Consider the following 15,680-nt stretch of genomic DNA (forward strand, 5'->3'; position numbering starts at 1 on the left):
CAGCGACATGCCATGAAGCATACGTGACCCACCCACCCTGCTTCCCATCCACTCCAGTTTAAATAGGCACTGAGCGAGATCAATGCTACACAGGCTGTGGGGCGGCACGGAGCTCTCTGCTGCATTACTAGTTCACGGAAGAAAAGTTATGAATTGCTGTGCGTTGGGAGACGACGTGTCTGCATTTAAGGATTTGACCAGAGAGAAACAACAGACTGAAGCAGTGGCATCAGGGGTTGACAGACTTTGCTCATTCTTTTTGTGTTGATATTTGTGTTCATTTTGTGCATGCTCTGTAACTTCATCTGCTTCGAATTAAAAGGAAAAGGAGATTAACACTCTTTGATAACATTGGGTACAGATGAGAAGTCCTGAATCGTTAGCAACACCAGCTTACTAAAAGAATGACAGCTACCAAATGGGCTGCAAGAAAATCTCAGGTGTAAGTACTTTCTTTAAAGGCAGCACTTCAGGGAGCAACTTGTGTGAATTGATTCTGGGACATTATGCCTTTGCATTACCTTAGCCACAGTCCCTACGACTAAATGCCCTGCTCTGAACTTGTCTGAAAGACAGCAGCCCTGCAGTATGTGGTTATATGCACTATGCAGAGTTCCCAGTTAAATGTTAAGACTGCTGAGAAATGAAAGTGACTGTTTAACTCCCCAGCAGACTTCACTGTCGTGTCTCAAGACTGGAACAAGAGGATTAGACCATGTGTATCCCTGGTTTGGTAACTCCAGTTCTATGGCTGCTGGTGACGGAACTGCTCATGTCTGAGTCCTCACAAAGAGCAGGAGACAGACTCCACATGTGCCCTGGGGTCTGCATTTGTGCGTCAGACCTGATGAGTTGTGTCAGTCGGAGCTTGTCCCTGGTGCCTCCTGGACTACCCGCTACCGCAACCAGTCTGGACCTCAGTCACAACAATTTGCATCGGCTGCAGGATAACTGGCTGGCTCAGCTACCCCGTCTACACACACTTCGAGTTGGGCATAATCGCATCCACCACATTTCCACGGCAGCCTTCCACAATGCCTCCCAGCTTGCTCACCTGGACCTGTCCTCCAACAAGCTGCACACAGTGGAAAAACATTTTTTCCAGGAGCTGATAAACCTGCAGGAGCTGCTGCTTTACAACAACCAGATAGTGCGTGTGGACAGTGAAGCCTTGCACAGGCTCAGCAATGTGCGGAAGGTATACCTCAGCTGGAACCAGTTAACAGATTTCCCATTCAGTGCCTTGCAGGAGGGCAGCCTGCCTCAGCTCAAGATAATGGATATCTCATCTAACAGGCTCTCTTCCATCCCTGTTGACAAGGTGACTGCATTGCCTCAGACCATTAAAAACGGCCTTTACCTGCACAACAACCCTTTCATGTGTGACTGCACTCTGTACAATATGTTCCTGCACTGGGAGAACAATGGCTTTAATTCTGTTCACGATTTCCGAGAAGAGCACACTTGCCTGGCCCTTAGACAGCCCAAGGCCATCCTCCGCTTCCTGAAGCACCGCAAGATGTTTGAAAACTGTACCTTACCATATGGTCTGATCAATATGGTGGATGACAGCTTCAGGGGAGTGGTGGGGGAATCGCTGATGATTAGCTGCAACACCAGCTTGCAGGATGCACAGACAACTTACCAGTGGATCTCACCAAACAGAGAACTCATCATGTATACCAACAGTGTTAACAAGACATTTCAACTCTACTCCAATGGCAGCTTGGAGATCCGCAAGGCCCAAAAAGAGCATTCTGGTGTATACACATGCCTTGCAAAGAACAAGCGGCTGATGCGCAATGAGTCCCGAGAGGTCAATGTGACTGTGCATTACGAAAAACATGATGCGGAGGGCTTCAACACAGGTCTCACCACACTTCTCGGCTGTGTGGTGAGCCTGGTCCTGGTGCTCATGTACTTGTACTTGACTCCATGCCGCTGCTGGTGTAGACCAGCACAAGCTCCCTCCCTGCCAAATGAGTGCAGTGCCCAGTCTTCCATTCTGACTGCCACCCCACCCTGCAACGAAGACACTGGCCGCAAAGCCAGCAGTGGCAAACATGTGGTGTTCCTGGAGCCAGTAAAGGACAGCCAGAATGGAAAGATTCGCCTTGCAGTAAGCGAGGAGTTCCCAGAGGTCAAAAATCCCAAAATCCTGCAGCTGAAGACGGACTCGGATTCCACCAGTTCCATCTTTTCAGACACTTCGATTACGCAATAGACTCAAAAGGTGAAGGAACATCAGGTGCTTCAGAACAGGAAGCATTTCTAAAAAGTACATACATCCTGAGTTGATGGTCCAATGAGAATAACAGAGGGATGTAATACTCTAGTACTCTTTACAAAGAGCAGAATGTACTGTTGACAGTTTACAAGTAATTCTTCCCATGACCACTTAATGGAAAAGCAATACCCTACAGTGGGAAAGCTGATTATAGCTCTTCGTTCATATCACACATGCTGAAGTATGGATCTCCACTTTCATCTCGCTGTCTTGCGTTTGGCATTGGATTGTTCCCAGGCAATCACCAGGACAAGTCATTATTAAAAAGCAATGATGGGTGAGGCTGGGAGATTGAATCATGAGTTTTTAATGAAGGAAATGACTATTCTTCAACTATATTGTGTCCTTAGTACATGTGTATACTGTATTTAACAAACACTCTCAGAGCCATTTCATGTTTGCTGCAATGATGTAATCCTCATAGGACATGGTTTACAATAAATGATTCTGTTAATTTTTATCCAAGCATACCTGATGTGTTGAGTATTATAGGTAAATAGCAGTAAGGGAGGGCAATTATTGCAATATCAAACCTATGACCCTAATTTTATTTCAGTGACTTGAAATAAAATTACTTACTTATTTCTTAAAATCTAAATGCGACTGCAAACAGAGGGTACAACGATTATATAGTATGGATAAAGACAAGCAGAGTGGGACAGGGAGTTTAACCTCAATTGTGCATTGACGAATTGATCAACACAAGGATTAGTAGCAAAAAGAAATTAAAAGTTCTTTATCTGAAAGAAAAACATCCACAATAAAATGGATTAATAATTGGCACAAATAGAGCTAAATCACTTAGGCCCCTTAGCAGTAGTTATATTGTTGGACAGCGTATTAAACCAGATAATTAATAATTGTGGAGGACATTGATTTCCGTATATACTGGGACAAACAAATGGGCAAGAATGGTATAGAAGATGAGTTCATAGAACATTTTGTGACAGTTTTCAGCAGCAAGTTGTGCTACAAATGGTATAGTCATCATAAATCTAGTATTGTAGAATTATGCAGAGTTAGATCATAGTAAAAGATCAGTGGGAAATAGGGATCGTAATATAACTGAATTCCGTATTAAGTTTGGAATTGTTTACTCCAATAAAAAAATCTTAAAAGGTATTAGGGATGACTGACGAAAATTGATGGAGTAAATAGACTAAAATGGTGATAAATGAGGAGTGAGAAAAACGTAAAGAAACAATTCCAAATGTTCAAAAATACATTCCACTGAAAAAGCTAAAACTCAGCAAGAAGTACATGAATTACTCAAAGTTAAGAACACCATTAGATTAAAGAGTTGAGGACACCATTAGATTAAAGAGTTGGCTGATGATGCTGAAAAGAACAGCAGCAAGTGTGAAAACTGAAAATGTTTCGTAAATCAACAATGGGGGCCACCAAAAAATTGATGATCAAAAGGGGAAAAAATGGGAGTATAAATTAGCTAGGAAATTAAAAAGGGCTTTAATAATAGGTAAATAAAAAGCAAAAGAGCAGCTGAAGTAAATGCTGGTCCAATAGAAACAGAGACAGGATCAATTATGATCAGGAATAAGGAAATCACAGAGACATTGAACGAATATTTTGTATCTATCTTCACAGCAGAAAACATAAGTTGCATACCAGAAAGAGAGTGTAAGTTAGGGACTGAAAAGAGAGAAGAAACAAATTAAGGATATAAATATTAGCAGAGAGAAAGTTTGGGGAAACTAAAGAGATAAAAATTCAATAAATCAATCGCATTGAATGGTCTTCATCCCAGGATTCTAAGAGGTTAGCTGCAGAGGTAGTGGGCATGCTTGGTATGATTTTCCAAAATTCCTTAGATTTGGGAGCAGTCCCGGTAAATTGGAAACACTGATTCTTAGGAGGGTGATCAAAAACAAGGAACAGGCAAATGCGCCTAACATCAGTTTTTGAGAGTTTGCTGGAATCCATTATTAAGGAAGTCTTCACAATAAATACAAGCATACAAATTAGGAGTTCTTCAAGCCTGCTCCATCATTCAATCAAATCAGGACTGATCGATTTATGCTCCAAATTCCACCTTCCCATCTACTCCGAATATTCTTTAAGATTCCCTTGTTGGACAAGAATCTAGTCTGTGTTAAAAATATTCAATGACACCACCTCTACCACTTTAAGACAAAGAGTTCCAAAGTTGTACAAAGTCACAGAAAAATATTCTCCTTTCTGATCTAAAAGGGCAAATCTTAATTTTAAAACACAGGCAACTAATCTAAATCCATCCACAAGAGGAAATGTCATCTCCACATTAAACTTGTCAAGACCAAAAACTTATTCAGCATTTCCTTTAAAGATTTAATCAGCAGGGTAAATGAATGGGAATCAGAAGATGTATTATAGCTAAATTTCCAAAAGGCATTTGATAAACTGCACACCTGAAGGTTAGTTGCAAGATAAAATTCATGGTATTGTGGTAATTATATTAGTTTGGGTAAGGATTAGTCAATGCATAGGAGGTAATGATTGGGATAAATGGACAAATTCACATAGGCAGCCTATGGCCACTAATATTCCACAAGGATCAATATTAGAACCTCAATTATTTACAATTGATATTAATAATCTAGATGAAGAGACAGAGAGCAACGCAAGCAAGTCTGCCGATGATACAAAGTTAAAGGGAAGTTAAGTTGTGGGGTTGACACTGAGACTGCATAAACATGTAAACAGGTTTAAGTAGATGGGTAGGTTATTCATCTTGATGAAGAACAAAAAAAAAACGTTTTTAAAACTTATTGTGAAACTTGTTGTGTTCAAGCAGACTTGGGTGCGCTCATACAAAGAATACAGTTAGGATACAAACACAGAAAGTGACAAGATTTCTGTATGCAAGGGACTGAAAATCAAGAATAAAGAAATTTCAGTACAATTGTACAGCTGCTGGCTTGGTTGTCAGCACAGCAGACATCCTTTTCTTTTCACAGCTAACAGTTACAGGTACAGTACATTTATTTTACATTTCTAACTCTTCTTTATCACCTTTATCATATCTTTGTCTTTTGCTCTGAACTCCTTCACTGTCTGTACTACTTGCTCTTCTTACCCTTCGATCTACACCATAAAAGCCCATATGTCCAGTCTCCTGTCAGTCCTGGAGAAGTCACATCGGACTTGAAACGCTAACTCTGTTTTTCTCTCTCTAGAGATACCACCAGTCCTGTTGTGCTTCTTCAGTGCTTTCTGGTTTTGTTTCAGATTTCCCCACAGTATTTTGATTTGATACAGTTGTATTATGGGGTTTTTGAAAGACAATGCCTGGATTACAGCATATAGTTTTGTGGAGACTTGCATTTGAGACAATAAAGCAAGGGCTCACTAGATTAGTTCCTGGGATGAGAGGGCTGCCATTTGATGAAAGGTTGAGTAAATTATAGTCATAGAGATGTAGAGCACGGAAACGGACCCTTCAGTCCTCTTTGGAATTTAGAAGGATGAGAAGTAACCTCATAGAAATGTACACAGTTCTGAGGGGTTTTGACAGGCTATCTGCTGGGAAATCATTTCTACAGCTCAGGGACTCTAAAACATGGGCATATCTCAAGATAAGGAGACAGGCTATTTACAACAAATAAGGACAAATTACTTCAAGCAATGGGATGCAATTTTTCAGAATTCTCTATCCGAGAGGGCTGGGGAGATTCCTTCGCTGAATATATTTAAGGCTGAGATAGACTTTTTTTTTGATTTGCATGAATCACGATCACAAGTCAGCTCACTCCGGAACTCAGAGTTAAAAGTCCAACTCTGATCGTATTGAAAGGTGTAGCCACCTCGATGGACTATCTGGTCTACTATTGCTTGTGTTTTTTTTTAATGTGAGGAGTGGCCTTAGTTTTTCTAGTCAGAGAAAAGAAGCGGACAGCTGCTGGAATACCCCTTTTGAAATATCTGCAATCATATATTTATTTTCTCTCAAATTCGTTCTTTTCAATTCTTTGTTTAAATACTTTGAGGATTTTTAAGCAGAACAATGAGGGAAATTATGGCTGAGGAATGGTCCGATTTCAGGAGCAAGAATTCCCTTTGTACACCGACACAAGTCACTCACATTTCCAGATTCAAAATCAAGCAGTCACTGTAGCACCAGAACCCTACTTTGATTTCCTACATATATAGGCTGTTGTCTCTAAATGAGAGAAGGTGAGAGGAAGGGGACAGAAGGAACAGGAGAACATGATGAGAGAGAGAGAGTGGGAGCGAGAAAATTCAGGGCACAGCGAGAGAGAGGGGGAGAGAGAATATGAATGAAGGAATTGGGAGAATTTACTGCTCTGGAAATGCTGCATTGATATTTATAGTCCTTGAATGAAACACTAAGGAATTGTAACACTGGTCAACAAGAAAGAGTGATGAGAAAATCAGAGTGCCAGAAGGTGTAGAATTGGAGCTCCCTACGTGTTGGGTATACACATGCAGATTTCCAGGGAAAGGCTATATTTCACTCTTTAGTGCATGAAGCAGCTCTCTATTGTGTTGTGTCATCTTCCCTTCCCGCTGCAACTGTTTCTGACTGTTTCTCCTTATAGAATATTTTCACACTTATATTTAACAAGGGGCAATGCTCACCGCCAGAAGTACTAAGTATTACAGCTTAAACTACAAATCTATTTCCACCAGCTTCTGAATATGTCCATCAGATAAAAACAGCCAACTGTCAAGTGATAGTGGTCATCAACATTGACTCAAAAGCCTGTGCACAGGCCTTTTACTGACACTTGCAATAGGGATGAATAAACACACAACAATCATTTATGCAGCACTGGAAACCCATCGAATCCTCCTGAAACTGCCCACTTTTTAATCATTTCCAGAACCAGCCCCACAGGGACTTGAATAGGTTACGCAGTGCACTGCATAAAAGATCCCCTGATCAAACCTAATTTAATTAATGCACTAAAAATGAAAGTGTTCATAGCCTCCAAGCTTCATTCACACCTGTATCCAGCATGACTCAATCCCTGCCACAGCCCTTTATCTAGTAACGGAGGTCGGGCAGCATCCAAGGAGCAGGAGAATCAATGTTTCGGGCATGAGCCCTTCTTCAAGAATGGCCCGAAACGTCGATTCTCCTGCTCCTTGGATGCTGACCTGCTGTGCTTTTCCAGCAACACATTTTCAGCTCTGATCTCCAGCATCTGCAGTCCTCACTTCCTCCTTTATCTAGTAACTCATGACAACTCATTCCCTGGTCAACTGTCCAGATATATAGGTATATCCAATGAAACTAAGTGCAATTCACACCCTGCTCCTATTTATAACTATTGTGGATCCAAATGATTCATTTACAAGGATGAATGGCCATGTGCAACGTTGTTAGCTACAATCACACCTGTAGTTGTAACACTGCAGACTGACTCTTTACAGATTCTATTGATACCCCCACAACTAGCACTGTGTCCCATTTATTCACAACAATAAGCAGTGACCCAAGTGGCACACTCTCCAATTACACTACTATCCAGTGTGACCTTGTGAAATTCATTCTTCAAATACGTTACTTATCAGTTTAACCTGAGGCAACTCACTTTCTAATTCTCACTATTTTTCAGTTGCAGTATGACCCAGTGTGACCTTGTGCAGCTCACTCTAATTCACTAAGCAAAAAAAAACTGCAGATGCTGAACATCAGAAACAAAATCTGAAATTGCTAGAAAAACTCAAGAATCTATGGACAGAAAGTAGAGGTAATGTTTCAAGTCTAAGGCTGCTACCGCAAATGACCCATTGTCAGCCACTAATGGTCCCCATTAACAGCTATTCATTCTCCCAGGCTGACCCTTACCCATTTCCTTTGCCTGCCAACTATGTTTTTCTTCCTTTCTCCATCTCCACCTATAATATATTCCTTCCCCCTTCGGGTATTAAATCCCAACCTTTTCCAGTTCTGAAGAAAGGTCACCGGACTCAAACATTAGTGCTGCTTTCTCACCACAAATACTGCCAGACCTGCTGAGATTTTCCAGCAGTTTCTGATTTTGTTTCTTTAATTGCACTATTGCACAGGGTGACATTGTGCAAGTCTCTGTCCAGTTACACTTATCCAGTGTGACCCTGTGCAACTACTGTCCAATATTCTGCCAATTTTCTGTTTCATTGAAAGTGACCACACGTGGCTCATTCTCCGAGCAGACTACTTTAAACATTCCACTTTTTTTTCTTCATAATGCTCAGGTCCTTTAGTTATTCTTGTGCGTTAACTTGAGTGCAAGACATTTTGGTTTGTGGCACGTAGCCTACAGGAAGCACTGACCATTACCAATTGACAGCTCATTCTCCAGTTACATTGTTGTACAGCATGTCTCTGTTAAGCTCATGCTGCAGTTTCAATAATTTTCATTGACATAACACTGTTAAATCGTTAAAGTAGATAAATCTGCCAAAATACTTCACAGAGTTGCTGGAAGAAAAAGAATGAAAGACAAGCCAAGGAGATGGAAGGCAGCAATAGTGGGTGAAGGGATAGGAGGGCGATGTACAAATGCTGAGGTGAGAAGAATGAAGTGCTTGGATACACAGGCAATTTCTAAATTCATCACAAAAGCGTAAACATTATATCAATTCTCAGATACTTGCCATTCAGCCCAACAGGTTTACACCAGTGCTGTACTCCACAAGGCTGCCTCCCACTTTAATGAACTCATGTCATCCTGCCCGCCAATGTTCCTTTTCACCTCTTCTCTTTCCTTTCAAAGTTAAAGTCTCTCTAAATCCATCAAAACCCTTCAAGAGGCAGCAAGCTCCACATTCCCATCACGGTCTGAGAGAAAATATTATGCCTAAATTATTGATTGAATCCTTTTAATGTCTACCTTGTATTTAAGCAATTTTGTTGTGGACTGTTGAGCAAACAGTCTATCCATATCTACATTTCATCAATTCAGTAATAGGTCATCAGTCTGAAATGTTAATTGTTTCTCTCAATGTAGATGTTGCCTAATCTTCTGACTTTTCCCAGCACTTTCTGTTGATTTCTCCATGTACACCCTTGAACAAATATCTATCAGGTTTCCCCTAGAATTCTCTTTTCCAGAGAAAAATGCCCTGCAGCATTGTTCAATCTTTCTAGACAGCGGGAGCATTTCAATTCTGGTAACATGACTCTGTGACTCTAAATTGTTTCTGCAATTTCTTCAGTGTTTCAATATGCTTTTTCTCGATGACTAGAACTGCACACAGTTATGACTATGATAAAGGCGACATTAACTATGAAGCGCTTCATCACTGCTGAGGAAATACATCTATCCATACTACAGACAGAGATAGGTGTTTTCTTGTAACTCACATCTATCACACTTAAAAATGTCAAAAGAGAAAGAGACTAATTTCCTAATACATTACAAGTGTTAGACACTGCCTAAACAAACTTCTCCCAGGCTCTCTCCAATCATTGATGACCTTTATATTACTACCTTTTACTTATCAGCTCACTACCTTTTGTTCTTTAGTAATCAGAAACCTTTTTAATCTTGAAGAAGTCTATCACAGTCCTTTAGTTCTCTGACCCGATGAAAACATCTCTTGTTCTTTTAGGCACTCACTGATACTGACATTCTCTCTGATGACTGATGTTGCCAGGAATGGAGGGCTCGAGTTATAAAAATAGAATCACAGAATCACTACTGTGTGGAAACAGTCCATTTGACCCAACAAGACCACACCGATCCTTTTAAAGGTTACCCACCCAGACTTATTCCCCTACCCTAGTACTCTACATTTACACCTGACTAATGCAGGAGAAAGTGAGGACTGCTGCTGAACCTCCCTGATGCCTGAAACGTTGATTCTACTGCTCCTCGGATGCTACCTGACCTGCTGGGCTTTTTCAGCACCACACTCGCAACCCTGAGTAATGCACCAAACCAACACATCAGACAACTATGGCAATTTACCTAACCTACACATCTTTGGATTGTGGAAGGAAGCCGGAGCACCTGGAGGAAACCCACGCAGACACGGGGAGAATGCGCAAACTCCACACAGACAGTCGCCAGAGACAGGAATCGAACCTAGGTCCCTGGCGTTGTGAGGCAACAGTGTTCACCACTGAGCCACCAATAGGCTGGGACCTTTTTCATTGGCACAGAGGACATTGAGCAGTGACCTTATGAATGTTTATAAAATCATGACGGCCGTAGATAAGGTGAATAGCAAAGGTCTTTTCCTAGGGTGGGCAAGTTCAACACTAGGGAACATATTTTCAAGGTGAGAGGAAAAAGGTTTAATTTGACCACAGGGGCATTTTTTTTTTAAAAACCACAGAAAGTGGTTCTGGAATGAACTGCCAGAGGAATTGGTGGATGCAGATACAGATCCAAATATCTTTTAAACATCGTAAAAGTACATGAATAGAGCTGAAAAATGTATTTCTGGAAAAGCGCAGCAGGTCAGGCAGCATCAAAGGAACAGGAGAATCAACGTTTCGGGCATAACCCCTTCTTCAGGAATGAGGAGGGTGTGCCAAGCAGGCTAAGATAAAAGGTAGGGAGGAGGGACTTGGGGGAGGGGTGTTGGGAATGCGATGGGTGGAAGGAGGTTAAGGTGAGGGTGATAGACCGGAGAGTGGGTGGGGACGGAGAGGTCGGGAAGAAGATTGCTGGTCAAGAAGGCGGTGCTGAGTCCGAGGGTTGGGACTGAGATAAGGTGGGGGGGGAAATGAGAAAGCTGGAGAAATCTGCATTCATCCCTTGTGATTGGAGGGTTCCTAGGCGGAAGATGAGGCGCTCTTCCTCCAGGCGCCGTGTTGCCATGGTCTGGCGATGGAGGCAGCCAAGGACCTGCATGTCCTTGGCGGAATGGGAGAGGGAGTTAAAGTGTTCAGCCACAGGGCAGTTGGGTTGGTTGGTGCGGGTGTCCCAGAGGTGTCTCTGGTTGAACATTTCAACTCCCCCTCCCACTAGTTTAAACCAACCCTAACATTACTTCAAATTTCCCTGTAATTGCATCAGTCCCAGTCCCGTAAAGGATAAGCCATTCAGCTTGATAGGTCCCACCTGCCTCAGAACTAGTCCCAGCTCCTCAGAAGGAATTATAGCCAGTGTTTCCCTGCATCCAATTGAACTCTGGGGAAAAGAAAATTCGTCTAGGGTAAAACAAAGAACTGCAGATGCTGGAGATCAGCAAAGTTAAAATTTCACGTCCAGTGAATCTTCATCAGCACTGTCCCAGTGAAAAATCACCAGATGAGAAATGTTAACTCAGTTCAATTATCACAGTCATCATTTATACAAATGATTTGGATGTGAGCATAAGAGGTATAGTTAGTAAGTTTGCAGATGACACCAAAATTGGTGAGTAGTGGACGGCAAAGGAGGTTACCTCAGATTACAATGGGGTCCTGATCAGATGGGCCAATGGGCTGAGACATGGCAGATGGAGTTTAAGTTAGTAACTGCGAGGTCCTGCATTTTGGGAAAGCAAATCTTAGCAGGACTTTTACACTTAATGGTAAGGTCCTAGGGAGCGTTGCTGAACAAAGAGACCTTGGAGTCCAGGCTCATAGCTCCTTGAAAGCGGAGTCGCAGGTAGATAGGATAGTGAAGAAGGCGTTTGGCATGCTTTCTTTTATTGGTCAGAGTATTGAGTGCAGGAGTTGGGAGGTCATGTCTTGGCTGAACAGGACATTGGTTAGGCCACTGTTGGAATATTGTGTGCAATTCTGGTCTCCTTCCTATCAAAAAGATGTTGTGAAACGTGAAAGGGTTCAGAAAAGATTTGCGAGGATTGGAAGATTTGAGCTACAGGGAGAATTTGAATAGGCTGGGGCTGTTTTTCCTGGAGTGTCGGAGGCTGAGAGGTGACCTTGTAGAAGTTTATAAAATCATGAGGGGCATGGATAGGATAAATAGACTAAAATCCTTTCCCTGGGGTGGGGGAGTCCAGAACTAGAGGGCATAGGTTTAGGGTGAGAAAGGAAAAATATAAGAGGGGCTTAAGGGGCAACTTTTTAAATGCAGAGGGTGATGCATGTATGGAATGAGCTGCCAGAGGAAGTGGTGGAGGCTGGTACAATTGCAACATTTAAAAGGCACCTGGATGGCTATATGAATAGGAAGGGTTTGGAGGGATATGGGCCGGGTGCTGGCAGGTGGGACCAGATTGAGTTGGGATAACCGGTCAGCATGGACAAATTGGACCGAGGGATCTGTTTCCGTGCTGTACATCTCTATGACCCTATGACTCTATGAGATGTGCCAGATAAACAATTTCTGTTTTTGAGCCCTCTAGGCTAACTAGACATTATAAACTTCCTATATTTTCTTACTTAAGCTTCAAGAATTTGAACTACAGCGGCACTGAAAACTCTATGGAATACCTTTTAAAATTCTTCTGTTATGCCTAAGTAATTGTTTTGTGACACTGTTATAGACCAGACTAAACCACCCTCAAATATATCAAGGAGACAGCTTAGGCCGTAACATTAAGGTTATTTAAAGGCAAGTGTAAGGTGCTGTGTTTCAGATGTAATTTAATTGGTTGCACTACTCAGCTTTAAGCAAAACACACTTTATTCTTACCCCCCAGTTAAAACACACTTTATTCTTACCCAGTTAAAATACTAACAAATGAAAGGAGATGTGGGTACAATTATAACGTTTAAAAGACATTTGGATAAGTACATGAATATGAAAAATTTGGAAGAATATGGGCCAGAAGCAGGCAGGTTGGACTAGTTTAGTTTGGGATTATGTTCAGCACAGGCAAGTTGGTCTGAAGGGTCAGTTTCCATGCTGTATGATTCTATGACTATAACTTTAAGTCTATTGGAAAACTTAACAGAATTTTTGATTATTTAACCTCTAAACAGCAACTGTTTCAGTACAGTCGGTTCTGCTGTAACGCGTGTTTCATCCATGTGAATTGGCTATCACACTATGGAAGAACTTAGACCATTATTTATAGAACGCAAAATTTCCTTACTTGTATTGGATATAACATGATTCCAGTCCCTTTGGTTTAAATGGTGCTGTTTTGCATGATTTTCTTATAACGTGGGACTGCATGGGAATGGAACTATCATGTTATATCAGAAGAGATAAGCCTCACAAGCTATTTACTTTATTACTGGGAAAAGATAGCTCGTCCTCTCTGGCGCAAATCTCTCTTCGAAACAAAACAGGACAAAATACACCTTTTAAAGCTATAGCATCATAACGATACAGAAATGTAAGGTGTGTTGTTCACGTTCATATTTTATTCAAATGTTACTTCCTAACAAATGCAGAGTATGATCCTTCTTTAGGCCCTACTGACACACTAAATGCATCTCTTAAATTCCAAGGACATCTTTGTTTAATCTGCCACTAAAAAGGAAATTCAAAACCTGTGATTGTCCATTTAAATATGCATCATTACAGAGACCATAAAACTAATGAAATGTCATAAAAGTCTATTTAGTTCACACAGACCTTTTAGGGAAAGAAAGCTAACTACTCAATTGAATTCTATCCAGGGGCTCAGCTACGTGTTCACAAGGGATGGACAATAATTGCAAACATTGGTAATGACCCCATATCCCTGAATAAATAAATCTCCTAAAGTGTATTTTGGCAGCATGTCTACCAGAGGACTGTGTAAATAAAGGTTGACAGAGGCACAAATGGAAGGGAAGAGATGCACAAATATGTGGTGACTCTATTGTCCTAACCAAGCTCACAGGATTGCTCTTGATAATTTGTGTGTATCAGCATATGCCAAAGTCAGGATGAAAAAACTGACACCTAGTCAGCAGGCTTTCCTCACCATCAACTTTTCAAGGGCAACTAAAGATGGACAATAGCTACTGTCTTTTTTTTTAGCAATGCTCAGATCATGAAAATGCATAAAGAAAACACAGTGACCTTAATCTTCCTTGTGTGCTCTCTGGAGTTCTGAGCAACACTGAAAGCTGATATGCCATGTGGCATTGAGGTGAGAACACAGTGAATGTACTTAAGAACACAGCCTTTAGCATATCTGTCCTGTACCTTGTTTATAAGCTGAACTCATCTGTGAACTTGGGCATTCTTGTCTCTTTTCATTACAATGCACCATTTTGGCTGCCGAGGAGAGTTTGATCAAGCAGAGTGAAACTGCCTGAGGGAGAGACAGACCTCGTCTAGAAGACAGATTGTCTGGAGGATGACAGTCCTTGCATCATAGTGCTTGCACTCATCTGTGGTCTGTAGTGTCACCTCGTTCAATCAGTTGTCACCACTGAGAGCTAAGTAATATAACCGCACATTGCACACGCAATGCTGAGAGCTACAGGAATCTTTATTGTATATTGCAGACCTTGGGAGATACACAGGCAAAAGTGAGGATTGCAGATGCTGGAAACCAGAGTTTAGATTTAGAGTGGTGCTGGAAAAGCACAGCAGGTCTGGCAGCATCCGAGGAGCAGGAAAATCGATATTTTGAGCAAAAGCCTTCCTGATGAAGGGCTTTTGCTCGAAACGTCAATTTTCCTGCTCCTTGGGAGATACATGTTGACCCTAGAGTTTATATTAAAGAATTGGAAGCTAAATGAGGGATTAGCTGAAGACACAGACTTCAAGAAAAATGCTCAATGCTTGTGTTTATCAAACATGCAGAAGAACATCATTAATTACACCAGCACACAATGCATTGTTGCATCAGAATAATGTTTCAACTGGGCGTGTGTCATTGGTTTCATGCTTGCAGCTGTGATGTCAGAAATCCTTTGTGAAGATGATCTCTCTTTAATCAAAACCTACCACTATAAAATGAGATGAGAAAAGTTTACTTTGGTGGGGGTGGAAAAGACATTTCTTTGTACAATGAGGGTAAGGCCGAGGGGTAAGGTAGCTGGGAAGGCGATCGGTAGATGCAGGTATTGGGGGAGGGGGTTGGTGAGAGGCATTGTTCCTCCAGACATCGGGTGCTTTGGATTTGGCAGTGGAGACGGTCCAGGACTTGCATGTCCTTGGAGGAGTGGGAGGGGGAGCTGAAATGGTCAGCAACATGGCCCCACCACCCTGTGGCCGACTACTTCAACACCACCCCCCCTCCTACTCAGCCAAGGATAAACAAGTTCTGGGCCTCCTCCACCACCAATCCGGTACCTGCAGGAAGAACATCTCATCTTCCACCTTGGGAACCTCTGACTACATGGCATCAGTGTCAACTTCATGTTTCCTCATCTCCCCTTCCAGCACCTCATTCCAGATCCAACCCTTCAACTCGGCACCGCCCGCTTGAACTGTCCCACCTGTCCATCGTCCTTCCCACTTATCCACTCCATCCTCACCTTCGACCTATCACCATCAACCCCCACCCACTCCCTTCCTATTTATTTCTCAGCCCCCTCCCCCCATGTTCCTAATGAAGGGCTTACGCCTAAAACGCCGACTCTCTTGCTCCTCAG

At 42.0% G+C, this 15,680-nt stretch overlaps 2 protein-coding genes across 2 annotated transcripts in view; one reads left to right on the forward strand and one right to left on the reverse strand.

Annotated features, from left to right (window-relative positions):
• LOC132822416 (E3 ubiquitin-protein ligase RNF123) overlaps positions 1-15,680 on the reverse strand; it is a 379,484-nt gene that overhangs the window by 74,329 nt on the left and 289,475 nt on the right. The window lies entirely within an intron of this gene.
• On the forward strand, positions 97-2,705 carry amigo3 (adhesion molecule with Ig-like domain 3). Its single transcript, XM_060835255.1, has one exon. The coding sequence runs from the start codon at positions 716-718 to the stop codon at positions 2,222-2,224; it is 1,509 nt and encodes a 502-aa protein (XP_060691238.1). The 5' UTR covers positions 97-715; the 3' UTR covers positions 2,225-2,705.

The sequence above is a fragment of the Hemiscyllium ocellatum genome, chromosome 14, assembly GCF_020745735.1.
Source record: "Hemiscyllium ocellatum isolate sHemOce1 chromosome 14, sHemOce1.pat.X.cur, whole genome shotgun sequence".
In the NCBI taxonomy this organism is placed as follows: domain Eukaryota; kingdom Metazoa; phylum Chordata; class Chondrichthyes; order Orectolobiformes; family Hemiscylliidae; genus Hemiscyllium; species Hemiscyllium ocellatum.

Excerpts from the sequence above, each read along its gene's own strand:
- amigo3 (XM_060835255.1), top strand. The coding sequence starts at position 716 with ATGTGTATCCCTGGTTTGGTAACTCCAGTTCTATGGCTGCTGGTGACG.